General features: G+C 37.4%; 1 protein-coding gene across 2 annotated transcripts in view; it reads left to right on the top strand.

Moving 5' to 3' along the window:
• The window catches only part of ank2b (ankyrin 2b, neuronal), a 165224-nt gene that overhangs the window by 107213 nt on the left and 30166 nt on the right, over positions 1-27845 (top strand). Inside the window, exons 27-39 of one of the 2 annotated variants that reach the window (XM_056462194.1) lie at positions 3139-3293; positions 5089-5300; positions 6769-6976; positions 10253-10349; positions 10522-10750; positions 11964-12089; positions 12172-12294; positions 13238-13259; positions 22630-22707; positions 23756-23887; positions 24219-24365; positions 24774-24954; positions 25038-25110. In XM_056462194.1, the coding sequence (XP_056318169.1) occupies positions 3139-3293; positions 5089-5300; positions 6769-6976; positions 10253-10349; positions 10522-10750; positions 11964-12089; positions 12172-12294; positions 13238-13259; positions 22630-22707; positions 23756-23887; positions 24219-24365; positions 24774-24954; positions 25038-25110 (1783 nt within the window). Of the gene's footprint in view, positions 1-2375; positions 2475-3138; positions 3294-5088; positions 5301-6768; positions 6977-10252; positions 10350-10521; positions 10751-11963; positions 12090-12171; positions 12295-12747; positions 12781-13237; positions 13260-17252; positions 19164-22629; positions 22708-23755; positions 23888-24218; positions 24366-24773; positions 24955-25037; positions 25111-27845 lie in introns of those variants that run through there. The other variant, XM_056462193.1, reaches the window with a different exon arrangement.

The following is a 27845-nucleotide window of genomic DNA, read 5'->3' as shown; positions in this document are numbered from 1 at the left end:
ATTTTGGTAAAAACATGCACTCGTTTTCCATGTTTACTGAAATATATGTAAACGGCACATATACATAGAACTTACAGTTGAAGTCAGAACTATTAGCCCCCTGTTTATTTTTTTTCCCCCAATTTCTGTTTAAGGGATTTTTTCAACACATTTCTAAACATAATAGTTTTAATAACTCATTTCTAATAACTGATTTGTTTTATCTTTGCCATGATGACAGTAAATAATATTTGACTAGATATTTTTCAAGACACTTCTATACAGCTTAAGGCTTAACTAGGTTAATAAGGTTAACTAGGCAGGTTAGGGTAATTAGGCAAGTTATTGTATAACCATGGTTTGTTCTGTAGACTATCGAAAAAAAAAAATTGTTTAAAGGGATGTTGCAAAAAAATAAATGAGTGAAAATAGAGAGAACCCAGTCCAGGAGACTTGAACTAGCTGAAAAATTTCTTAATGAGACGTGTTGGTTAATCTGCTGTCATACAGCGTCTTCAAGAAGTCCATGTGTCTGCAGGAGCCTACTGGAGGTCTGCAGTCTACGAGTTTTATCACAAGTCTGAATTGAGACAAAGATGTCCTGTCTATAATGTCTTCTTAGGAGGAGGGGAGATGGCTAAACAAAGCATGCAAATTAAGAGTTGGAGTCAGAGTCCTGGCTCTGTTAAACATCATTTGGGAAATATTTAAAAAAGAAAAAAAAAATCAAAGGGGGGCTAATAATTCTGACTTCAACTGTATATATGTTTCTTTTACAAATATTATTGAGAATATGCCATATTCTATTCTAAAACAAAAAATCACTTACAAAAAGCTAACATAGTATTCTAATATAGGGCTGGGCGATTAATCGAAAACTAATCAAAATCGCCATCAAATTTTTCCAAATCAATTTTTTCAATTACTTTCCTTACCATGTGTGGAGTCACGTGACCCCACTCTGTTAAGGCTGATTTAAACTTATTATATTATTCTGATATTATTCTTCTGCCAAGCGCACAAGTACGGTCCAGCGCAGCCTTCGCACCCTCAAACAAATGTAACTACACGCAACAACAACATGTAGCACAAGCTTTGTGATTGGTCAGTTTGGTATTGGTGACTAGGGTGGGTGGTGCAAAAATATGTGTTTTAGGCAATGTGTGTTTTAATTTTAGTTGTTTAGCGTTAATGTTTAATAAAATATCATAGTTAACAGTATGTGTCCAAATATTTTAAAATCAAGTAATGCACCCAACATTTAAAAATTTCTCACTTGTAATATGTGAGCATATTTACTGTACAGAACTTGTCAATGAACTATGAGGGCAAAAGCATAAAATAAAACAATAAATAATTGTTCATTAATCATAATCGAAATTTAAAATGTCAAATTAATCGAGATTTTGATTTTAGGCCAAATCGCCCAACCCTATTCTAATCTCATATATAAACCATATAAATTATTATTGGTTGCAATTTACATAATAATAATAATAATAACAACAACAATAATAATAATAATAATAATAATAATAATAATAATAATAATAATAATAATAATAATAATAATAATAATAATAATAATAATAATAATGGCCCATGTCATATACAGTAGGCTACAGACACATTTCTTAATAAATAACCTATAAATGAAAACCATTAACGTATGCTATATATTTCTGTAAATTCTGCTTTTAAATAATAGGTCACCTAGTTTCATCATGAGCCATGGCTGCATTCAAAATGGCATAAATGATTTCAAAGAGCACAGTGAAGGAAACGCAATTGTCAATATGAAGACCGCTAAAACTGAACTGTATAAAAAACTTTGAAGGCAAATTAAGAGAGATGACTTTAATGTTTTTTTTTTTTTTTATCATTCCAAATAGGGGGATAGGGGGATAACTGGGAATAGAACACAACCAGGAACTACTCTAGAGGTGTAGTTGCAAGCGTAAAAGTTTGCTATGCAGTTGGCGAATGTTCGTTGGAACGATGGATTTGAGAAATGTCAAATCAACAAACTATGTTTGTAATGATTGAACTTGCGACCTTAGTAGTCTAACGGTGGTTTTTGGAAATGCACGCCTGAACAAGACTGAAACCTGAAAAAAAAAACCTGTCCCAAAATAAAAATAAAATAATGTCCCAATATACTTTCATCAGATTATCACAGATTATATCACAGATGATTTATTTATTGATTTAACTTTTTTTTTATTATTATTAAAATTCAATAAATGAAATGCTCACCAAGTGCAGTATAACAAGGAATTAAAAACTTTCCAGGTTTACTTCTCCACTTTCCACATTTATTTTGAGAGGTTTTACTAAACAAACTGGACAATATGCCACCTATGCTCTCTTTTCTCACTGCTGCTATTGGATGACAGTAAGCTCCACCTTCCAACTGCCCCGCCCCCTCTGAATGAGGGCGAGAGTTTGGTTAGCCGCATTCTGCAGCTGGGCCCACCAGGGACAAAATTTTTGGGGTAGGAGTGACACGTGAAACAATCAATGGATGCCAGTCCCACACCTCACTTTCTCTTTTCTCACTGTTGCCCTTTTAATTGTGTTGTCTTGGTTGTATCCTGCTTTCATTGTAAAGTGCCACTGGATAGGTGCACCCTAGTATCATTTTTATTTTCCATTTTAATCTTGATTACTCATGATTGTTTCCAAACTTGAAGCTAATCAAGGAAATAGATAACTGTCACAACAGTGCAGGTTTGGGAAAATCATGACTTAGTTATAGTATTTGTAGTGAAGTGTGTTATTGTATTGTTAATAGCCCCTTTTTGTGCCCAGTTATTTGTGCTCATTTTATTTTCTATTTGTTTGCCATTTGCCGAGCTTGTAGATGCAGCATGTATGTCTGTGGCTGTCTGCATATTTTTGATATGAACATAACATGAATATTACTGTGTATGGCAACCAAGTCTGGTTGCTTTTGATCAACTTTTTAATTTTTTTTACTTTTTTGTGTAATGTTTTTTTTTAAATATATATTTTCATTTGCATAAAGTCTCAATATAAGTCAATTTCTTATATTGATTTCATAGCTGTTTTATTTAATATTTGAACATAAAAACAGAATTAAAACAAACACACAGAGTTGTATGAATAACATTGCTGTAATTCCCTACTGGGTGACAGGCCGGTGATTGTGGAGATCCCGCACTTTGCAGCACTGAGAGGAAAAGAGAGGGAGCTGGTGATCTTACGCAGTGAAACCGGAGAGAGCTGGAAAGAGCATCACTGCGAGTACACAGAAGAAGAGCTCAACCAGGTCCTCAACGGAATGGATGAGAGTGAGAGTTACACCTACATCGTCTATATATGAGCACATATAAATAGGGTGACTGTACATTCAGCTGCTTCACATAGGGCTTCTCATAAGCTTGTCATACCACATTATTCCACATATTATGCAGCTACTTATACACTCACCGGCCACTTCATTAGGTACACCTGTCTTACTGCTCGTTAATGCACATTTCAAATCAGCCAATCACATGGCAGCAACTCAATGCATTTAGGCATGTAGACATGGTCAAGACGATCTGCTGCAGTTCAAACTGAGCATCAGAATGGGGAAGAAAGGTGATTTAAGTGACGTCTACATTGCCCAGGTGCAAATCTATATCTATTGTGAAGTGAAATAGACATGGGAATGAAGCCGATTTCAAGTGAATGAAGCGAGTAAACTCAAAATGTTCACGTACCTATTTACACGCAAACATCACGATTTATTTGCGTGTTCCGCATTTGGTGTGAAAACAGCAGTAAAGGCTTTTGCCCCATTCTTACTTTCCTCTCAGATGGGATGGTGGGCCAAATCAAAAGTTACTATGGGCCAACTTTCGCCCACGGGCCCTACTTTGGGCATCTCTGGCTTAGACTAAGGGCTGTTCCCACAAAAAAACAGGAAACTTGTTATTTTGTTTTCCAGATATGTGTACTGAAAAAAAGTGGAATTTATTATTTAAATGCTGCCGTTGCCATGCCCGTCTAAACACAAATACAAGAGTCTACGGGAATGATGTCATGCGCCTGCATGGTGTTTGTTTTAGGAGTTGTAGATTAAAGGCAACTGTGAACAAACACACAACAATGGTGATGTACGTGGTAGTGTTGTTGTTGCGCAAGTGTTTGCTAACACTTCATTAGCAAACTACAGATTTACTCCAATTACAACCAACAATGTAGACGCATCTTAGATAGAAAGGCAACAGTAACTCAAATAACCACTCGTTACAACTGAGGTATGCAGAAGAGCATCTCTGAACACACAACACGTCGAACCTTGAGGCAGATGGGCTACAGCAGCAGAAGACCACACCTGGCACCCGGTGTCTCCTGTGAGCTAAGAACAGGAAACTGAGGCTTCAATTCACACAAGCTCACCAAAATTGGGCAAGAGAAGATTGAAAAAACGTCATAAAGCGCAAATCATCTCAGACTGGTTTCTTGGACATGACAATAAGTTCACTGTACTCAAATGGCCTTCACAGTGACCAGAACTCAATCCAATAGAGCACCTTTGGGATGTGGTGGAACAGGAGATTCTCATCATAAATGTGCAGCCCACAAATCTACAGCAACTGCGTGATGCTATCATGTCAGTATGAACCAAAATCTCTGAGGAATATTTCCAGTAACTTGTTGAATCTATGTCATGATTAAGGAAGTTCTGAAGGCAAAAGGGTGTCCAACCCGGTACTAGTAAGGTGTACCTAATAAAGTGGCCGGTGAGTGTATTTGCGAGAGAAAAGCATTGATCTGAGCTGTTACACTTTACTTTATATATATATATATATATATATATATATATATATATATATATATATATATATATATATATATATATATATATATATATATATATTAATATAATGATTGAGATGATTTATACAGTAGTACACTGATGAGCCTGCATTATTAGTTTAATCTGTTGTTACCTGGACATAACATACCTTGGAACAGAATCAAGTATTCTAAAGAGCAGTGTAATAAAAATAAATAATAATCTAAGTGAACAATAATAACACAATTAATGTAAAAGGAGAGTGCTGCACTTTACAGTATGTCAATCTTCAATTTCAGGACTGGACCCACCAGAAGAGCTGGAGAAAAAGCGCATCTGCCGAATTATCACTCGAGACTTTCCACAGTACTTTGCTGTGGTGTCACGAATTAAGCAGGACAGTAATCTCATTGGTCCAGAAGGTGGGATTCTGAGCAGCACAGTGGTTCCTGAAGTACAGGCCGTATTCCCAGAGGGAGCTCTCACGAAACGCATCCGTGTTGGCCTGCAGGTACAACAGCGTGGAAATCAAATCATGATAATAAACTGAGGAATCATACTGTACACAGCTGTATTTTTATTTTACGTTTGAATTTAAGCTTGATTTTTAGTTATTACATTCAAAGTACTTTCGAAAGTAATATTTGTTTACAGGGTTCATAGGGTCCGGGAAAACCTGCAAAGTCATGAAGTTTAAAAAAAAGGCATTTTCCAGGCCTGGAAAAGTTTGGGAAAAACAAATAAACTCAAAATGTTTTGAAAAAGTCATAAACATTTGTTTATCTGTGTACTTCAATATATTTGAGATGAACTTGACTTATACTTGACACTATATTTGTTTGGGTAAACTTCAAAAAGATAAAATGGGTAAAAAAGCAATAACTTCAAAAATCAAAAGCAATTTTAGCTTTACCTCTCTTTCACTCACTTTCACCGCAATTCAAGTTGCATTTTGAGTGTCGTGTCCAGAAACAATATCTAACTGCAGAGGTAAGATACTGTGGGTGCTGAAGGCTCACTTGTACTAATCTTAGTCTTGTAAAAAACAAGCCAACATTTATAAAATTTTCACGCAGACAGCAAGATACTTTCTAAAAACTTTTTTGCAGATATAAAAATAAATGTAAACTACATGGATTGTCACATATTTTTTGATATGCTGTAATAAATTTGAACGTGCATTTTTTTCTTATTTACCACGTGTACGTAGACATTACATGAAACACGAAACAAGACCATGAATATTTACCTGAAAGTTTTGGAAAAGTCATTGAAAAGTTATGTAATTTTAGTAGTTAAAGTGTGTATGAACCCTGTGTTTAGTTTGCACTGCTAATTCCTAACACTTAAAGTTTTTATGTCCTTAGCTACTTAAAGGTCAAAAATGAAAATAACATTTTTTCAGATGTTAATATAAGTATGTTAGCTTTAAGGATATTTATAAGCTAGTGGGCTCCAAAACAGTGACAAAATTTGCATTAAGAAGACATAAACCGGATGTAAACATCCAGAGCTTGTAGTTTGTCACTTCCACCTAAATGAATCAATTATTATTTTTTTTTTACGTCACTTCATACTTAAGTTTCTCATCAAATCTTCTGACCAATCAAATGGTCTTTAATATCTGACATGCTCTGCCCCCTTCTTCTCATTTGATGTTCATATGATGTTCTTCAGCTCAAACAATGTCACCGGCAGAGTTGGAGAAAAAAAAATTGGCTGTATTTTTAAAAAGGGGAGGAGCTACTCTTTGTATTTTAACTAAAATGCACATTTCAAAGCACTTCACTGGACCTTAAAGTTCACAAAATAGAATTAACTGCAGGCTATACGGTAGAAATTGTAAATTCAGTGCATTAGAATTCAGCTGATGTACTGCGACATTGTGTGACCAAAATTAAGATGTGATTTTTAAAGTGATTCATTTGATGTCTGATAAGTTTCAGAGCTGCATTGTTAACTTACCTTTTTTTTTCCAGACCCAGCCTATGAGTGTTGATGTAGTGAGGAATATGCTGGGTAATAAAGCCACATTCAGCCCTATAGTCACCCTGGAACCACGGAGAAGGAAATTCCATAAACCCATAACCATGACCATCCCTGTCCCAAAGAGTTCTGCTGACCCAGCCCTTGGTGGCTTTGGAGGTGGAGAGACTCCTACATTACGTTTGCTATGCAGCATCACAGGTGAGAACGTACACAGCACTGAGCATAAATAACTGAAATAAAAGCATTCAATAATTTTACTAAAAATGTTACAGGAAATGCACCCTCTGACCTTTAGTGTCATTACCTAGACTGCAAGCTTGTTTTAATGGTAAGGGAAGCCCTAGTGCATGTTCTAAAGGAGTTATGGGACTTCTAGTTCTCCTGAATATGAAATACAAAGACAGAGTATATGTGTAGATCAGATCGCATGTAAAAATTAAGAATTATACAACTTTTCTTGCGTTTGCTCCATTCTTATCCAGTGAAATCCTGCCACAGTGAAATCCATGTGTCAAATAGTGCAATATATGCACATTTAACAAGGTTGTGTCGACTGAAGGTTCAGATACACCTGCCATTTTTATCATGTATAGAAGCGTAATCTCATTTGACATACAAATTATTTTAGATGCAAAACATCTTCACAAGCGCATAAGGTGGGCTCCGTGATAACTGTCATTAAAACTGAAAGAAACATCTTTTTCTGTTGTAGAGATATGTGCAGGAGATTGTTAAAAACTGTGAAGGGTTACAATAATTTTTCTATATCCTACTCTCCTTAAAACAAAACAATTTACCTTTGGTATATATAAGAAACCAAATGTGCCATATTTTTCCATTGTTTTTCCTCTCTTTTCACAGAGATTCTTGCTGCAGATTCATACTCCATCTCTGTTGTTAAGGCTGCCATTTCATATTAATTTAACATTTTAATTTGATAATTTCACAGTCAGAAAAAAAAATAAATAAAAAAAAAATAATAATAATAATAAATCAAATGAAACAAACACCTCAAAATGTCATCTGTGGCATTCTGTTGCTTATGTGTTTGTTCTTGTATATTTGACGGTCATATTTTTTTAAAAACATTTTCCTCCCTCCTCTATCCTCCTCCTCCACCCGCATCCTCCACACTCACTACTGATGACTTTGCTACATTCTTTTGCACCAAAACTGCAAAAATCAGTGCTCAATTTGCTGCACCTACAACAAACACACAAGATACACCACCAACACCACACACACTCACCTCTTTTTTCCAGCTCTCTGAGTCTGAGGTGTCCAATCTCGTGCTATCAAGCCATGCAACCACCTGTCAGCTTGATCCCATTCCCTTTCATCTCTTGCAAGCCATTTCTCCTGCAGTCATACCAACACTGACTCACATAATTAACACATCTCTTGACTCTGGTCTATTCCCTACTTCATTTAAGCAGGCTAGGGTAACCCCACTGCTAAAGAAACCCAACCTGGATCAAACGCTACTTGAAAACTACCGACCGGTATCCCTGCTTCCATTCATGGCCAAGATTTTGGAGAAAGTAGTGTTAAATCAAGTCCTGGACTTTCTTACTCAAAACAACCTCATGGACAACAAGCAATCTGGCTTTAAGAAAGGCCACTCAACTGAGATTGCCCTGCTCTCGGTCGTGGAGGATCTCAGACTGGCTAAAGCAGACTCTAAATCATCTGTCCTCATCTTGCTGGATTTATCAGCTGCTTTTGACAGCTGCTATCTATGCTTGAGTCACTGGGCGTCGCAGGCACTGTTATTCCATGGTTCAGTTCTTACCTCTCGGACAGGTCATTCAGGGTGTCTTGGAGGGGAGAGGTGTCCAACCTACAGCATCTAAACACTGGGGTACCTCAGGGCTCTGTTCTTGGGCCACTTCTCTTTTCTATCTACACGGCATCTTTAGGAACAGTAATCCAGAAACATGGATTTTCCTACCACTGCTATGCTGATGATACCCAGCTATACCTCTCTTTTCACCCTGATGATCCCTCGGTTCCAGCTCGCATTTCAGCCTGCCTGTCAGACATTTCACACTGGATGAAAGATCATCATCTTCAGCTTAACCTCATGAAAACGGAAATGCTTGAAGTTTCTGCCAACCCGACAGTTCACCATAACTTTTCAATCCAGATGGATGGAGCAACCATCACTGCATCCAAAATGGTAAAAAGCCTTGGAGTAACGATTGATGACCAACTAAACTTCTCTGACCACATTTCTAGAACTGCTCGATCTTGCAGATTCGCACTCTATAACATCAGAAAGGTCCGACCCTTCCTACCTGAACATACAGCTCAACTCATTGTTCAAGCTCTTGTTCTCTCCAAACTGGACTATTGCAACTCTCTACTAGCCGGGCTTCCAGCTAATTCTATCAAACCTCTTCAGCTGCTTCAGAATGCAGCAGCACGAGTGGTCTTTGATGAACCCAAAAGAGCACATGTTACTCCGCTACTCACCCGTTTGCACTGGCTGCCAGTTGCTGCTCGCATCAAATTCAAAGCTCTGATGTTTGCTTACAAAGCGACCTCTGGCTTTGCTCCTTCGTATCTGCTCTCACTTCTGCAGATGTATGTGCCTTCCAGAAACGTGCGTTCTGTGAATGAACATCGCCTCGTTGTTCCATCCCGAAGAGGGAAGAAATCACTTTCCAGAACTCTCACATTTAATCTGCCCAGTTGGTGGAATGAACTCCCTAACTGCATCAGAACAGCAGAGTCACTTGCTGTCTTCAAGAAACGACTAAATACTCAACTGTTTAGTTTCCACTTTCCTTCCTAATCTGCAACTGCCTCTCTGGCCATACCACTAACTGTACTCTCTCTCTCTCTCTCTCTCAAAAACAAAACAAAAAAAACATTTACTAATGCTTAGCTTCTTAGACTTTACACACCTGAAACTTATCTATAGCACTTGTTCACTGCTGCTCTTATAGTTGTGTAAATTGCTTCCTTGTCCTCATTTGTAAGTCGCTTTGGATAAAAGCGTCTGCTAAATGACTAAATGTAAATGTAAATATAGCCCACAACATGCGCTCTCACGTTTTTTTGTTTTTTTTTGGGAGGAGGAAAATTTACATGTGTGGTTTCAACAACCAGACCTGTCCATTTCTGTCTGCAATGGGTCATAGACCAGTTCCTGAAGTGGTTTGAGAAATCGGATTTATATCAGCCTTGAATTCATTTTGAAAGGTATCTAAACCTGTCCAATTTACAATCCGAGTTCTATCTGATTAGAAAAAAAATGCATAAAGTGACCAGGTGTAAACAGCCCCAAGTCAGCCATGTAATGGGAAACAGATGGAACAGTAATCTAATTGCAGTGGGTTGTGGGAAATGAAGTCCAGGAAAGTAGCAGAAGAAAAGAATGGAGTGCCCTCTATTTGAGCTCCCTCTAGGGAACATAAACTTTCAATATGCTTGTATTGTGTAACCAAAATGTCGTTGTTGTTTTTTCAGGTGGGACCACTCCTGCGCAATGGGAGGACATCACTGGGACGACACCTTTAACATTCACCAATGACTGTGTGTCTTTCACCACAAATGTGTCTGCCAGGTACATTCCCTTCAGTCAAAAGCTAAAATTAAAATTGATAGATAGATAAAAATTGATTTAATTTTATTAGATAAAACAAATTTTTATTTGAATTCATGAATTTTGATATTTTAATCCTGGTTGAATCCACAATAAACTTAAATACCAGTATTTTCTATATTTTCCTCCTTAGATTCTGGCTGATAGACTGCAGGCAGGTTCAGGAATCTGTGAACTTCGCCACCCTGATGTATCGTGAGATCATCTGTGTACCTTACATGGCCAAATTTGTCATTTTTGCCAAAACTCATGACCCAATAGAGGCTCGGTTGCGCTGCTTCTGTATGACTGATGACAAAATGGATAAAACTTTGGAGCAGCAAGAGAACTTCTCAGAAGTGGCACGTAGCCGAGATGTGGAGGTGAGTTCTAGACAGAGTTCTAGTAAGTTCTTGATAACCAGATATCTACACTAGGAATAGACTTTAGATTCCTAACACAGGGTTCCGACGGATCATGGAATTTCTAGAGACTTTTCAGAGACTTTTGTATTCCACTTATCAAAATGTACATTTTCTATACCATATCATATGTGTTTTCATTATGTTGCACACGTTTGCCTAGTTTTATGGTTAGGTCATTATTAGCATCATTTTATTCCTATCCCATTCATCAGCTAATAGCCACTTAAGTCAAATGCAGTCACCAAGCAGTATCTGTTACCTGAGGCAAATATGCCAGGAAAATGAAAATGTCAAGAGCTACAAAAAAGAGCTACACTTTAGCTGCACAATTACCAATTCAAAGACTGTGTTCACACGTCAAGCATGAGTGATTTACATGTTAAGTCAATGCAAAGATGCAAATGGCGCGAATGGCGCGATGCGAATGGCGAGATACGCGCGAATTGAGGGTTTGACGCGCTTAACGTGCGAATAATGCAAAACGCTCTAGTTCGAAAATTTGATCAAGTGGACTCAGTTAAACGCAGTTATTTTCTCAATAAAATTTTCTCCATTTAGCAACAAAGCTACATCATGGGGCAGACAGAAGCCCTGCCAATGATGCGAATCAAACGGATTTTCACGAGCGAATGAAGGGAGTAAATTCAAATGTTCACGCGTCTATTTACACGCGAGTAGATAATAATATAACGCGAATAACGCGTAATTTTCGAAAAAACATTTAGTAGTTTTGATCAGGACTGAGGTTGATTAATAGATTTATGCAAAGAAATGTGAAAAAAAAACAACAAAAAAAAAATATATATAAATCTGATGCATTTTTACAGCAGTTTAATTCAGTGGATGTTTTCCTCCCGAACATAACAAAAGTGTAGTCAATTTGAGCAGTGCCCAAGGATTAATAATCTGAATATGAAGTTTGACATGAAAGACACTTTTTTTTTATTTTGAGGATTTTTGGTTGAAATTACAGATGGACTTGAATTCACTTTTCAGCATTGTAAAAGTGTTAGAATTTAAAAGTATGTCAAAAGCAGTGCTGTTGTTTTAATTGTCTAAACAGTGTTGGTCAATCGATTGTCTAAACTATTGATGATTTCGAAATATTTCCACTGAAGCACACATATGTTGAAGAGATTTTTAAAATGGTTGCTGTCATTATGCATTCTAGGTATTAGAAGGAAAACCCATATATGTAGACTGTTTTGGAAACCTGGTTCCGCTAACAAAAAGTGGACAGCATCATGTCTTCAGCTTCTATGCCTTTAAAGAAAACCGACTGGCGCTTTTCATCAAAGTAAGTCAACAATTACTAAATCTGAGGAATACAATCGAATCCAAATGAGGGTTTAACTGGATGCTTGATCAATGACTTTTAGATACGAGACAACACTCAAGAGTCTTGTGGACGCTTGTCTTTCACAAAAGAGCCGAGATCTTTTAGGACTTTGAGCCATGGTGCAGTATGCAATCTAAACATTTCCCTGCCAGCTTACTCTAAGGTAAGTTCATGCCATATGCTGGTACTATTTTGTTATTGTTTGCTTTTCTGGCAAGATTGCATGCTTTATGTTCATTCCTTTGCCATGATATTATTGTTACAAATCCCACTATCTGCATAGTTTAATGTAAAGGTCAAAGTGACTTTTGCAGGCATAGTTGAAGCACCACAAATTTGAATTAATCTAACACAATTCATTGATATGGTGCTGTTGGAAGGCCTTGTCATTTGAGCTGTTTTTGTTTCCTTTATTTATAAAACTTTTGATAAAAAAATTGATTAATGCATATGTATGTTTTGTTGCGTCCAATGGCTGTCACCCCACACCGCACTGGCTGGCCTCAGACATGTTCTGTTGCTGTTATAACTGCTTTGCCTGCTCTCTGTTCCCTTCTGTCTCTCCTGTACTTCTGTCCATCTTTCTTCCTCTTTTGCTGCTTCTTGCTCCTCTAAGGAATCAGATTCAGATCAAGAACTTGATGAGGAGGTAACTGCGATTTTGCACTTTAATTAACAAAAGGCTCTTTGCTTTCCTCCATTATCCTGTTATATAATATAATATTACAATATTATATTATCATATTATTATTATTGTGCTATATGGAGAGAAGCTATTGCGTGGCCAGTGGGAAAATGTTTAACCACAACCCTTGGAATTTCATAAATGATTCCTTACATTTTTTTTTTTATTATTTGCTTGTTGTAATAGCTATTCATGCTTGAAATTCTGCTAAAGGGTTTACACACATTTTCTCATAACTGCACGGGGTCTGTAATATACAGCTTTAATGTTAAAAGTCAGACAACTGACAGTATGTGTGATTCAAAGGAAGAAAATTAAAGCTAAGAATTAAGAAAGTAAACTGGCAGTTTTATACTTACAAAGTATTGTTGATTCATAGCATATATGCCATTAAATTTTCTTCACCTGTTTTTCTTCACAGACAAGCCGAACACTTGGGAAATGTAAGATATCTAGTTTAATTAATTAGAACATGTTGTCTTGCACCACATATTTTCCATTAAATATACTAACGCAGCATATCACCACTATAAAGTAACATGATACATCAAAGAGCATGATATTAACTTTTGTCTGTATATAGTTCTCATATTTGTCTGAGTGAGTTAACTATTACTTGGTTTACAACCATTAATTTCAGTGTAATTTATGCTCATATATCCTTTACAAATATGGTTTTGTTTGTCACCTTCATACAGTACGTACATCATAACAGAATGACTATATGAATATAGTCTGCAGAATGACTATAGAATGACTATTATTATGTAATTAATGCATGAGTCATTTTTATACAACAATAATTCCTGTAAATCAAACATTTAACAGTACATGACAAAGGATATATTTAAAGGAACTCACCCACTTTTTTGTAAATAGGCTAATTTTTGCATTACTTACAGAAGGTATAATGATATTACACAGTGCAGTTACCTGTTTACCTAGCTGGGGAATATTTTCAAGTGCTGCATAATATCATATGGCATGCTGCAGGCATGGTACAGCAGCAGAGTTTATTGATTATTATGCTGGAATGAGAGTATAGTTTCTAGCCATATTGACCTACAAAATAGCAACTTTTAATTGTCTGTCATTCTTACTAAGCAATGCAACTACAGAAGAATAAAAAGAATAAATAGGAAAATTATATATAAAGCTGATTTTTTAAGTGTGCTTTAATGGAGTGTGGAGAGATCTTGTGGCATACAATCTGGCTGATCTCTTGAGAACATCATGGTTGGTGCAAAGACATTTCGAGTGAAGATTATTTTTTTCAACAACCAAAGGACCAGCTCTGAACCAGGCAACTGTTCTTTGTACATAGATTACTCAATTAGCTGGATTTGGTTATTGACGATTTAACCCAATCCAGGATCGTTTCATTCTTCAAAACTTCAAACCTGCTTGGGAGCAGGTTTATTTTATATAAACAGGATTAGATTGGGTCTTTTCAAGCAAAGGTAATACTGAAAGTGTACCGAATTCAGATTTGTTCTCACAGTAGTAATTATATACACTTTGAAAATAGTAAATAGTTTAAAAATGTATATATAATTTATATTTATAATTTATTTAAGTAAAAAAATAAATAAATAAAACGTATGCAATTTGCACTCCGAAATAAAAGTACAAATAAGAATATTTGTAAGTATAAAGTATAAATAAGAAAATTTATTAATGTGGACTTTTTAGATACAAACACGTACTATTTTGAGGTACTGACCCAGCTTTAGTACAGTTTGTGTATGATAATAGACATGCACAATATTCAACAGTTTTTTTAAAGGAATAATAGTTTATGCACTCATGCACGTTTTGACAGCTAATATGCTGGTGAGTTGATGCTTCACAAAAGTTGCAGACACCTTTAATAATATCAAAATGCTTATTTAATGCTAAATTAATTAAAACAGCCAGTTATTCCTTACGCTGATTAAGAAAATTGAAAAGGACTAGGCTTAAAAAAATACTCTTAACACATGGAAGTGTAAAGCCTGCAGCCGACAACAATAATGTGCAATCTTATTGCGTACCATATTTAACAAACCGTTACTATGAATTTTGTATAATTTTGCTCACATGAATAATTGAATATTAATCAGATGATGTCATTACACTGCTGTGCCATCAGCCAATCGTTGCATAGCTGATCATGATTTTGAGGATCGATAGATCTGTCCTTTTACAACACACAGATCAGTTTATCAAGACATTTTAATCTGATTCGCGAATTTGTTTGAAGAACCCAATTAGCCAGAGATTAGTTATCAAGATTAAAGGATCCAGAATCTGTCAATTCATCTTTGATCATTTAACCGAAATACAAAGAACGAACCCCAGGACAAATGGTTCTTAAGTTGCAGCCAAATCTTTCTGGGTTATAAGTAAGAACTGTTTGCATCTGGGGCTAGCGGTGGGTTTACTTTTACTCTTTTACTAACGAGACAAAAAGAAAGTGCCATAATTGAAATAGCAGCAGGACATAATGCTGAACACATATTATTTATAATCTTTAAAAAATATTTAAATATTTATTTTAATTCTTTTAATTTTTTATATTGCAAATGTCAGATTTTGAGAACTTTTTTCAGTGTTCACATTTTTATTACTGTTTACAATTTATTTAAATAGAAGTTTTAAACTTCATAAAGTACACAATTATTTTAAAATGTACCTAAATTTTGTGCATCTTGTTTGTCCAGTTGAATAAAAGGCTGTTTTTTAGGTGTATTAAATCTAAAAATCTCATCTCGTTCTTATAAACTCAGTCTCGTGTCTCATCTTGTCTTGTGGGACATTCGTCTCATCACACCCCTAGATGCTAATGGTCTAATCAGATTCAATGATTCCAAGTGCTCCCACCAGAATGTATTCAAAAAGGGTAAAACTGACCTGTTTAACTGTAGGTTACTTGTAAAATGAGCCTATTTACAAAAAAAGTGGACGTTTTCTTTAACTCTATATCTTTATCTCCAGGCATTTATGTTCATTAGGCCAGTGGTTCTGAGTCCTAGTCCTAGTGATCCATTGCTCTGGCAATTTTATCTCTTTTAGCTTTAAAACTTTCTATTAAATAATAGATATACATGAAATGTGTAGAGGGTTGCAGGACCTGGACTATAAACCACTGCTTTAGGTGATACAGTAAGTTTATTAGTCTATTCTATAGGTTTACAAATAGTAATAGAGGAAGAATTGTGTGCATAATAATGTACGTAACGAGATTTTCATTCATACTGTGGTGATGTTTGTTTTCCCCTGTTTTAGATCCATATCCCCTTCGTTAAACACAATAACAATCTGCAAAGCAAATTATCATTCTCATTTAAATGTGTAGGAGTCACCCTCTTTAGTACCTATTTTAATGCTTTTGCTTAAAGTGTTTTTTTATGTAAGCCAGTCTAGTAAGATGATTCTTTCACTTTTTTTTAAATGAATGTACAAATTATTCAAGTTTAAATATAGTGTAAGCCTGTTAAACTAGTCATCGTCCAGATTTTTTTCTTAGGTATGTGGTTTTATCATTTGGTTATTCCCATTGTATAGCTTTCTTAATATTGCTTTAATGAATATTTAAATCACCACACTATGTAATGTGTAGTGCATACATTAGGCTAATGCTCATGTTTGTGTGCTGGTATATAAATCTAACTTGCAACACATTAACATTTAATTTACCAAGAAAATTACAGCAAATGGTGAATGTTTGGAGTGCTGCCTTGTGTGTGTGTGTGTGAATTATTTCTGAGTAGTGCTCTTTGTATTACACTGCCCATCATTGCCACTACTAACGCTAAAAATAATTCATTTCAATATTTTAATTTTAGTTAAAGTATTATCAAATATTTTGTTTATATTGATTTTAAAATGAGATTTATTCGCATTTAAAAAACACCTTTAATTTATGATGCAGTTAATTTCCGGTTGCATATCACTGGCTTTCTTTAAAAAAGGACATTAAAGACTTTTGATGAGTTTCATTAAGTTTTCTCTTAAATTCTCTCTTTGTCTCTCTGTTTCTTCTGTAGACATGAGTTTTACATCTTGAGCAGTGTCTATTTTGTGTTTCCGTTTTTCAGTGTACAGTATGTCTCAGTGTTTTGGGTGGCTTATTTTCATCTCCCTTTTATTAACTGTGTAGTAGTTTGTATTTTTGTTTGTCTGTGGGTGTGCTGTTTAACAAAATATGAATAAGCAAGTTTTTATTTGCTTATTTTTCTCTTGTCTTTAAAATTTGTTTAGCATTTGCTTTGCAGTTGTTATTCTCCCACACGTCTAGTAGACATCCTCCCCCAACCCACTTACCCTTTTTTTTGTCATTTGGATGCCTTCTAAGCTTTAAAAATCTGAATTTATCCCTTATCTCCTTTTCCAATCTCTGTCCCTTTAATTTAAATTTTGGTTAATTTGCTCCTTAAATGACATCCAAATGGAAGATGACGACGACACTGAAACAACTGAAACATCGATCCTGAAAACGCACTTGATCCGAGACTCTCCTGCCCTTGCAAGTCCAGATTTACTCTCTGATGTGTCAGAGATGAAGCAAGACCTTATCAAAATGACTGCTATTCTGACCACTGATTCCTCAGAGAAAGCGGGGCCTATACAAGGGGATTATTTAGGAAAGGGGGTGGAGGAGGTGTCAGCAGAGCCTTTTGAGATAATGGAAAAAGTCAAAGAAGATTTGGAAAAAGTTAGTGAAATTCTGAGAAGTGGAACATGTGAGAAGGAAGAGTCTGCAAGAACAGAAAGTCGTCGATATCGAAAGGATGAGGAGTGGGTTCTCCTAACAGAAAGTGAAATTGAAGAAGCCAAAATGATGGCTGCCTTTGAATCTCAAGAATCGCTTCTAAAGGAAGTTAGAGTCAACAGAGGATCACAGAGGCCAAAGGGTGCTAGAGAGAGATCTGGCATTCCCATTGGTGAAGTTAAAGAATACTTATTGGATGCCCCTGCATCTCAAGAGACATCATCACAGCAAAGGTTCACTGAGGTTGTTCTGCGCAGAGGTGGTCGGAAAATTGTCCCTACTATGGCAAAAGACACTAAAGCCCATACAACGGAAATAAAAAAGCCAGTCAGAAGGAAAGGGCCTCAAGGACATACAGATGAAACCCAGTCAATTAGCACAAAAGAAAATATTGTTAGTAAGAGTGCCGGAAAGGCATCAGATGAGGATGCCTTCTTACCTGTCCCTGGCGATCAAAAAAAGTCCCCTGTATCCCCAGTGGTCGAGGAGACGCCAATTGGTCCCATCAAAGAGAAAGTTAAGGCTCTTCAAAAGAAAGTAGAGGAAGAACAAAAGGGTCATAAAAAACAGACTAGCCAGAAACCTCCATTCAAATCTGTCGAAGCCAAATCATCTGTTCTCAAAGACCAAAAAACAACAGGTCTGAAGAAAACTTCTTTACCCCAAAAACAGTCTTCTTCTAAGTCACCAAAAACTGAGCCTGAAAAGCTTGAAGAAACCATGTCTGTACGCGAACTAATGAGAGCATTTCAAACTGGCCAAGATCCTTCAAAAAGAAAGTCTGGCCTCTTTGAACACAAAGGACCTTCTAAAACAGAACACACAACAGTGGTTAAACCAGAAGCTAAACCTACAAATTCACAATGTCTTCCCCACTCATCCTCACATGAAGTGTCTCTTGATGTTTCAAAGCCTGTAGAACACCATGAAGAAAAAGAAGTTTTTGAGAAAGATGCAAAAGCAAATCAAAAGAGTCATGAACATAAACAAGAAAGTAGTGGGGTGGGTTTGGTTTCTGGAGTAGAATCAGCAGGTCAACAATCAAGCATGAGAACAACAATTCCTCAAAATGTTTCCAAACATGGCAGTGATCTTTTACCTGATAATGGTACAGATAATGGTGCATTTAATGACAGCTCTGACATTAAACTTGAAGCATTGGTTGACTCACCCAGTGCCAGCCTTGCTGAAGTGGAAGCCCCATTGAGCTCTGAAGAAAGTTATAAACATGAAGGCATGGCTGAAACTCCAGAAACAAGCCCTGAGAGTCTCTCGTTATCACCTAAAAAAACATCTCAGTCTACACTTGCAAAGACCTCAAAATCAACAGCAGACACCCATAAAGCCAAAACAAGTAAAGTATCTGTTTCATTTTCTACTGAGATGAAGACAAATAATGAACAGGCATCCAAGGCTACAGTTCATTATCCAGCACTGAGCAAAGCAGTGGATGAACCAACAAAAGTGAGTCTATGTGTATTCCTCATGGGAAAAAAGGGGTGAACTTTGGGGGTGAACAAACATTTGTTGATAAGGACATTGTTTCTATTTCAACCAAGTCATCTAAATCTCGAAAATTGACCAAAAGACCCTCTGAAACACTAGAGAGTTTTTTGAGTGATGACGAATCATTTGATGGTCAACCAACAACAACCTCTGCTGACACTCTGACCTTAAGGGCAGCTACACAGGATCATGGTGGTTTAGTGCTGCCTCTTAGACACCAAGATTCAGATACCCTTAGTCCAGTAGCTGACGACTCTTTTAATATTAGCCACAAGGACTCTTTAGAGGGTAGTCCCTTGATGGAAGACAACTCTTCCCATAAAACCCCAGACTCTATTGAACCTAGTCCAACAAAAGAATCCCCATGCTGTGACTCTTTAGAAAGCAGTCCCATAGAGATGAAAACCAACCAGGCCTTTCCACCTACTGTAGAACAACCCAGTGTGACCACAGGGCCCCTGACATCCTCCAAAGCCCCTGAAATCCCCCCAGACAGTTTGCGTAGTAGAATGCTCAAAGAACAGGAGGCTAATGCCGACGATAACAGTTGTGAGCAGGCGTCCCTGATGACAAGTTCGGGTAAGAGTCCTCTCTCACCTGACACACCAAGTTCTGAAGAGGTAAGTTATGAGGTCAATCCCCAACCCCCTGACCCCATGGTCCTGATTGTTCCCTTTAAGGCATCAGTAATTCCAGAGGAGACAGTAGAAGATGATGAGTTGAAGTGTGGCCTGACACAGAGAAAATTGACTCCAGAGGAAGAAATGTTTAAAATGGCTGCCAAAATAAAAACATTTGATGAAATGGAACAAGATGCAAAAGACAAAAGGGACAGTAGAAAAGATAGTGAAGCCTCTCAGACCTTGGTAGTGTCTGATGTAGGGCATAAGATCATCACATTGTTTGGTCTTGTGTCCAAACATGAAACATCCTCTGTAGATGATGTTGGGTTTATTGAACCCAAACAAGCCTCAGAGATAGCACGGTCTGTTGAACCGATCATTAAAGTACAACCTCCCTCTCCTTTTCCAGCAGGTATACATAAGAGCCCCCAAACAGCTGAGGACATTCAACAAACCATGGCCCACAGTGCAGCATCTTCAGATGAATCAGCAATGAGGAGACCTCAGTCTGTCACAGAAAAGCATACCATAAAACCACATCTTCAAGAATCTCATAGTGAGAAATTTATCCAGGAATGTGTTGAGTTAGACCTAGCAGAGCTTAATAAAACTGCCTCAAGCAGGAGTAATTTGGCCGCAAATATAACTGATGAACAAAAAGAGCAAAGCTTAGCAAAACAAAAATCAAACGAAAGTCAAGAAATTTATAGTCATGAAATGCAGATTGAGGCAGCTAACTTTCAAAATGTTGATAAATTGCCAAATCAGGAAGAGCGTAATGTAACAGATGAGATTAAAGGTGATTATATGAGGCATGCAGGGACATCATATGATGAAAATTGTAGTGGCAGCCTAGATATTGATTCTATGCCAATTATTATTGGGCAAACAAAAGAAACTTTTAAACCAGAAATATGTATTTATGATGACACAGAGGAAGATGATGGTGAGGAGGAACCTCCTAAGACTGAATCTAGAGGAGTAACAGCAAAAGCAGAAACTGATGCCTGGAATTCAATGCGTGAAGACGATGAAGCATTTGCAGCAAGAGTCAAAGAGGAAGAGCAAAAGATCTTGGGTCTTGTCATAGATCGGCAATCCCAAGGGGCGACCCCAGACACAACACCAGCAAGGACACCTACTGAGGATGGTACACCAACAAGTGAACAAAACCCTTTCCTTTTTCAAGAGGGAAAACTTTTTGAGATGACAAGAAGTGGTGCAATAGACATGACAAAGAGGAGTTACGAGGAGGAAGGGTTTGCATTTTATCAAATAGAGCAGCCCATTATGGAGGGTGTAGCTGAAGAAGGAGGAAATGAATCTGGTAGAGCATCTGGTGACGCTGAGAAAGAGGTTGCTTGTAATCTCTCTTTACAAATAAAAGCAGAGGAGGAGGAAGACCAATCTAAAGAGGCTGCAGATTTGTCTATACGTTCGGCTACAGCAAAACAGTCAGATCTCTCAAAGCCTAAAACCCCCATCAAAACAGACTCTGAAAAAGATCAAGGAGTGTTTGAAAAAGTAGAAGCTAAATCAGCCAAATTTATTAGTGAGGGTCATTTAGTGTCTGATTCTGGTTCCTCTGACACTGTCATAGCCAGTATTCAGACAGCAGTGTCAACAGTTACTAGATCAGTTCATTCGCAGCAGGAACAAGAGTCCTCCGATTCCTCCCCAGAGGATCAGCACTCGGTTATAGAGCAAGCCAAAACCCCTGAAAAGAAAGAATCTCATAGTAAACTTGGCTCTAAAATTCACACTGCAGCCCCTTCATCCACTACATCTAAAAAAAATATGTCATCCTCCAAAGAGGAGAAACCAAAGTCCCGAATCCCTGTTAAGGCCAGCTCCCTCCGGTCTGAACTTGTAGAACCTGCCAAGGATAAAAAGTCAAAGTTGCCCACAAAGCCTCAATCGAGGAGAAAATCTGACACAGACACAGGCCCATTAATACCCTCTATGACAAAGTCTTCCAAAGCCAAGAGCTTCTGTGAAAGTGATTCCAGCAAGAAACCAGCCAAAAAGGACCAGAATCGTCCAACAAGCACTGACCTATCCAGTACAACTAAGACACTTCCTTCAAGACTTCCTGTCAGGGGAAAGCCCGGTCAGCCTATTCAAACATCCACACCAGCAAAACAAAAAAAGGGCCGCCCCACTCATACAAATAAAGAGCCTGTTGCATTTTTTGAAGAGATTAGTCAAGAGGCAGCTAAGGTAGTAAAGAGTTTGGCTCAGGCAGAGAAAGACAAACAGGAGGCAGCTGCCTTATCAGATGATGAAAGCAGCACCATTGATGCCTCCGTAATAGAGAATGAACCTTTCCTTGACATGCAAATGCCTTTCCCTGAAGATCCCTTGGTCATTAGGCCCAGATGGGACAACCCTGTTGAGACGCAGATGGAACGAATCCCTGCTGATAAAGTCCGAAGTCAAGGTATCCCCCATCTCTTGGGGCCCATTATCTCTTTCTCATCTGCCTCAGCACCTCAGTGATGAAAGTGCTGCTTCTCTGTCTTGTAACTAATGCTTCAACTCTTCGTGGTGCTTCTTTGATGTTTGGGCTATGTATGTCATTGTCTCTTTCCCTTTATCTGACTTAAATTCCATGATTAACATAAAGTCAAATGCTTTGGGGGGGTATTTATCTTGTGTTGTTGGCCAGTATATTCACTGGCTTAATGTAAGTTTATGATCAAATTGGATACATTTAAACAATTTTCAGAAATCCCAGGATAGTTAGTAATACTATTGATCATTTACCTTGTCTTTCCTCATAGTATGAAATACAAAGTTTAAACAAAGTTATTTTTTAACATGAGAAAGCCAGTGAACATATCTTAGTGCTGTAAATATTAAATTGTAAATTAACTTTAGTATTAGATGTTTGTGCTTATGTATCTCTTGCTGCTTTGCTGGATATTGCAGTAGATCCACAGGATGAGGCAGACAGAAAAGAAGGGCGTCTGGCTGTGATAGCAAATCACCTTGGTTTCAGCTGGTCAGGTTGGTAGATTACTTGGGAACTTGAAAGAATGTTTTAAAATGATCTCTGTACCAGTGGTTTCCTGTTGCTGAGATGACAGACTATTATATGCTGTACTATATGAGTGATTCATAATCTGTGCTCATTTCAATGTTTTACTGTGAATATGTATGTGTAAATTGAAATAATGGCCAAGAATTGGTAGAATGTGACAATCACATAAACAGGTTGTGTTAATATGATTTTGTGATTATATATTATCAATATACTGATTTGTTGTAAGTATATACTGACAGTGTAAGGGAGACCCAGCATTATCGGTGTGGTAATTTCAAGAGGATCTCGTGCTTATGATTGATTACGGCTGGTCCCGCATCCGCTACACATATCACGCCAATCAGACAAATCGTAACTTACTATAAATAACCAGTTTTCCACTTCAGTCATCTTTGTCTTCAAGAATCCCCTCTTTAATCCCTACTCCTCCCCCCTTTCCAGATAGGGCGGCACAGTGGCCCAGTGGTTTGCACTGTTGCCTCACAGCAAGAATGCCACTAGTTCAAGTTCCAAACGGGCCAGTTTGTGTTTCTGTGCGGAGTCTGCATGTTCTCCCTGTGCTTGCGTGGGTTTTCCCCAGGTTCCCCACTTTCCTCCCACCGTCCAAAGACATACAATATAAGTAAATTGACTAGTCCAAAGTGGTATCATTGACAAACTCTTAGTCAGCTATATCCCATAGCAATTCCTACCTCAATAACAAGCACGGGAGTTTTTGAGACCTACCTGAGCTCAAACTCACCCTTCAAACTGTAGGGAGCCCCAGGCTCAAGGATATTCTGAGCTCAGGGCTTTCTCCCGGAACAGCATGCCAAACGCGCTTTATTATCATTCATCAGCTAAGGTTGAACTCTTGAAATAAGGATGTTGTGGTTAAAAATTTAAAAACTTTTTGTGCAAACCATTTAAATGATATAATATGATATTAAAAATTATAAATATTTTAGTTATCTTTCTGTATGCTTCATTTCAGCCATAAGAACATGATTTTTTCTTTACTTTTTTCATCAGAATTGGCTCGAGAACTTGAATTCAGTGATGTACAGATCAATCAGATAAGAAATGAGAATCCAAATTCTCTACAAGACCAAAGCCATGCCCTCATAAGACTATGGAAAGAAAGGGAGGGAAAAAATGCTTCAGGTAAGACAATGTGTTAAATTTTCCTTCAACTTCATTTTCTAACATGTTCGTTTTACCAGATCATTCAATGCTACATCAACATAACACCTATTGAATTTAAGATCAGTGTACTTTAAATTATTATTTCTGTTTCCAATTGAGATCCCCATTGTTGAATAGATGTATAACTTAGCAGCTATGTAGTTGAACACTGACAGTTCTAAACAAAGCATTAGTAGACCTGTGAATCACTCATTTTGCCTTTAGAACCTGCTCTGTACAAATCTAGTTGTGTTGCTTTCTAGTAGACAAACGTGTACATACTGTAACATATCTCCATTTTCTTGAACAGAGAACAGTTTAATGAAGACACTCACAAAAATAAATCGTATGGACATTGTGCATCTCATCGAAACAAAAATAATCCAGTCCAGTCAAGACCACTCATCACACACCTATGCAGAAATTGAGCAAACCATATCATTGGATCATAGTGAAGGTATGGATGATAATAACTTATTATGTTGGTATTTCTTTGGATATAAAAAGTTTGCAAACACTTCAGTTTGATCTTCCCTTTTAGACATTATATTTTAATGCAAGAAATTTTGTAACTGCTTGTCAATCATCACCTATTAAAATATTAGTAAAATATCTACTTAATATCTACTATCAACTTATTTTTAAGGTTCCCCGACAGACATTGTATGAACTATAAGTAACTATTTCAGCTTATTGCACTAACCTAGCCATCTACTTGTATTTTAATGTTAATTTACAATTAGTTGCAAAGTAACATTCCTCACTTTTTCACATTATTCACTTTACAGAAAATGATGGTTCACTGCACTTCATTGAAATATATATATTTTTTGCAGTACATTCAGAAACTATTGTTTTTTTGCAGGTTTTTCAGCCTTACAGGAAGACATGGACAGCCCCAGATCAGGTCGGCGAGCAGAAGTTAGTCAAAGAAGATCAGAACTTGAGCCTGTGGTGGCATCTATAGAGGATCTCTCCCTCAATGCATCTTCCCTTGGTGATTCTCAGAAAGAGCTGCCAGACGGGTGTGAAGTGACGGGTTCAGAGTAAGCCAACTCCTAATTCCCTGTACAATAATGTTTATATTATTATACAGTAGGTCACTTAAATTTGATTCTATATTTTTCAGGGTGGTTGGAGACTCAACATACAGTTTTGAAATGGTTGGACTGAGGCAACAATTTCCAGGCACTATCAAACAAGTAAGTCCCTTCTTCACCCTGTACAAAACTGTTCCCTGGAGACTACAGTCTCACGTTTATGACCCAGTTTACAAAGGTGGTACCCTTCCCGATGAATCATCAAAAAATATCCATGAAATATTAACTGTGAATGATCCTCTCCAAGAGTTAGGAGCAGCTGGGGGTCAATTTACCCCAGCTTCCACTCAACAGGATGATGAACAGAATGTTCCAACATTTCATTTAATGGAAAGTTACAAACTGAAGCAGAGACAAACAACATTGTCAGATTTCGGACACACCCTGTTGGAATCTGAGAATGCTGAGCCAGATTTTAATGAGTTGTCTGTGGAACTCAAGCAAGATTCTGAAGATTATAGTGCTTCACATCTCTCCAGTACAATAAAGCTTTATTCATCTCCATCAAGTGAAGACATGGAAACTGCATTTACACCAAATGAAAATGAGGCTGCACTTCCAAAGAAACCAAGTCAGAATGAGGAGTATATAAAGCGCCATATTGATGAAGTTTCTGACAGATTTTATAGGACGCTTTTTGGTGAAAGTTATGTTTCACCTCAGTTGCGAGAAAAGAGTGCAACTGTAGAGACTTACAAGTCCCTTGATAATGATGTTTCATCTGCAATTGAAATCAACTGTAATGTCAGCTCTACTTGTGTACAGGAGGCTTCAGATGTTTCCAAAGATATTCATTTCAATCAAATGGCAGTCACCAAATTGTCTACTGAAGGTGTACAAAACTTAGATCAACAACTTATCATATCCGTGGCACTTGAAAGTGGCATTGAAAAGACTACTCCCTCTATGCTCAATCAAATGTCACTTGATTCAGTTACTGAGCAGTCACATATGTTGTCATGTCCAATAATCGATTCTGGTTCTTCAGAAGCAGAAATCGAAGTAACAGTACCAACTGTTCTAACCACAGATGTTGAGTGTGCAAAAACTAAATATACCACCTCTCTATCATCAGAAGTTGCAGAGTATAGACCTCTTACACCTTTAACATGCCAAGATGAGCCAAAATTATTGTCACTAGATATAGAGTATGAGTATGTTTATGACCTTGGAATGACATTATGTGAATATAGATCATCATCACCTGAATCAATAGTATCCTTGCCTTTAGACTCTCCAATACCATTTGATTACAGAGCTACTTCACCAGACTCGTCCATTTTAATGGCTGAATTAAGAGTATCTTCACCTGAATCTGTAACTTCACTGAATGGCAACACTCTTTTCTTCGTTGACTCTCCATTGCCTGATTTTAGACCAGGTACACCTTTGCCCACTGCTTTTGAAAATGACATACCTGAATTTACAATACATGTTGAAGCAGTGGCCCCTCTTGCAGAAGATACACTGAGTATGTCTTATTTGCTGGTTTCTGATGACACAGAAAGACCTATTTCTCCTGGCTCTGTGATTTTATGTCGGTCATTATCACCAGAATCAAATAGATCCTGGTCTCCTGTGTCCATTAGTTCTGACATTTTAGAGAGGGAGCCATCCACAGAGAGCATCTTTGAAAGTTATACTCCATCTACTTCTGAATTCTTGACTGAATTAAGGCAATCATCTCCAGAGTCAATTCAATCGCTAAATGAATATAGTGTACTTTCCTGCGACTCCCCAATACCTTGTTTTGCAACAGATGTGCAAACTGACTTTTCAGCACTCATGTCAGGATACAGATCACCATCATTTCACTCTGATGTTTCAAATGTATACTTTGATCTGATACCATTAGAGTGTCTAGTTCAAAGTCGACCATCTTCTCCCGAGTCAACTGCATCTCTCAATGACCAGAGATGCCTGGCCTCTGATTCTCCTCTTCCCAGCTTTACTCAAACACTGCTAGAATGTCAATTGCTTACTAAAGTAAATAGTTTTGATTCAGTTGAGTCAGTAATCTCAGACAATGATAATGATCCAGTATTAAAAGTACCACCTGAAAGTCGACCATCATCTCCTGAATCATTTGCATCAATAAATGAGCACAGAACCCTCTCTTGTGATTCCCCAATATCTTGTTTTGTAACAGAAATGCATAATGATTCTTCAGCACTCAGGTCAGGGTACAGATCACCATCATATCAGTCTGATGTTTCAGATGTAGACTTTGACCTGGTATCATTAGAGTGTCTAGTTGGAAGTCGACCATCTTCTCCTGAATCAACTGCGTCTGTCAATAATCAGAGATGCCTGTCTCCTGATTCTCCTCTTCCCAGCTTTACTCAAACATCGAGAGAATACTCCATGTCTACTGAGGTGTATTGGTCTGATTCAGAAGAGTCAAGGATATCAGATAATGAAAGTACACCAATTTCAGCAGTACTGTGTGAAACTCGACCATCATCTCCAGAATCATTTACGTCAATAAATGAACACAGACCTCTTTCCTGTGATTCCCCAATACCTTGTTTTGTAACAGAAGTGCAAAATGACTATAGAGCATTTGTGAGAGAATACAGATCACCATCAAATCAGTCTGAAGTTTCAGATGTAGACTCTGATCTGATATCATTAGAGTGTCTAGCTGGAAGTCGTACATCTTCTCCTGACTCAACTGTATCTGACAAAATCCAGAGATGTCTGTCCCCTGATTCTCCTCTTCCAAGCTTTACTCAAACATTGTGGGAGTGTTCCATGTACGCTGAGGTGTATTGGTCTGACTCAGAAAAGTCAGGGATCTCAGACAATGAAAGCTCACCAATTTCAGAAGAACTGTG

This window comes from Danio aesculapii, chromosome 7, assembly GCF_903798145.1.
Source record: "Danio aesculapii chromosome 7, fDanAes4.1, whole genome shotgun sequence".
NCBI lineage: Eukaryota > Metazoa > Chordata > Actinopteri > Cypriniformes > Danionidae > Danio > Danio aesculapii.
Note: the sequence above shows the minus strand (reverse complement) of the source record. Positions and strands in the feature narration are given on the sequence as shown.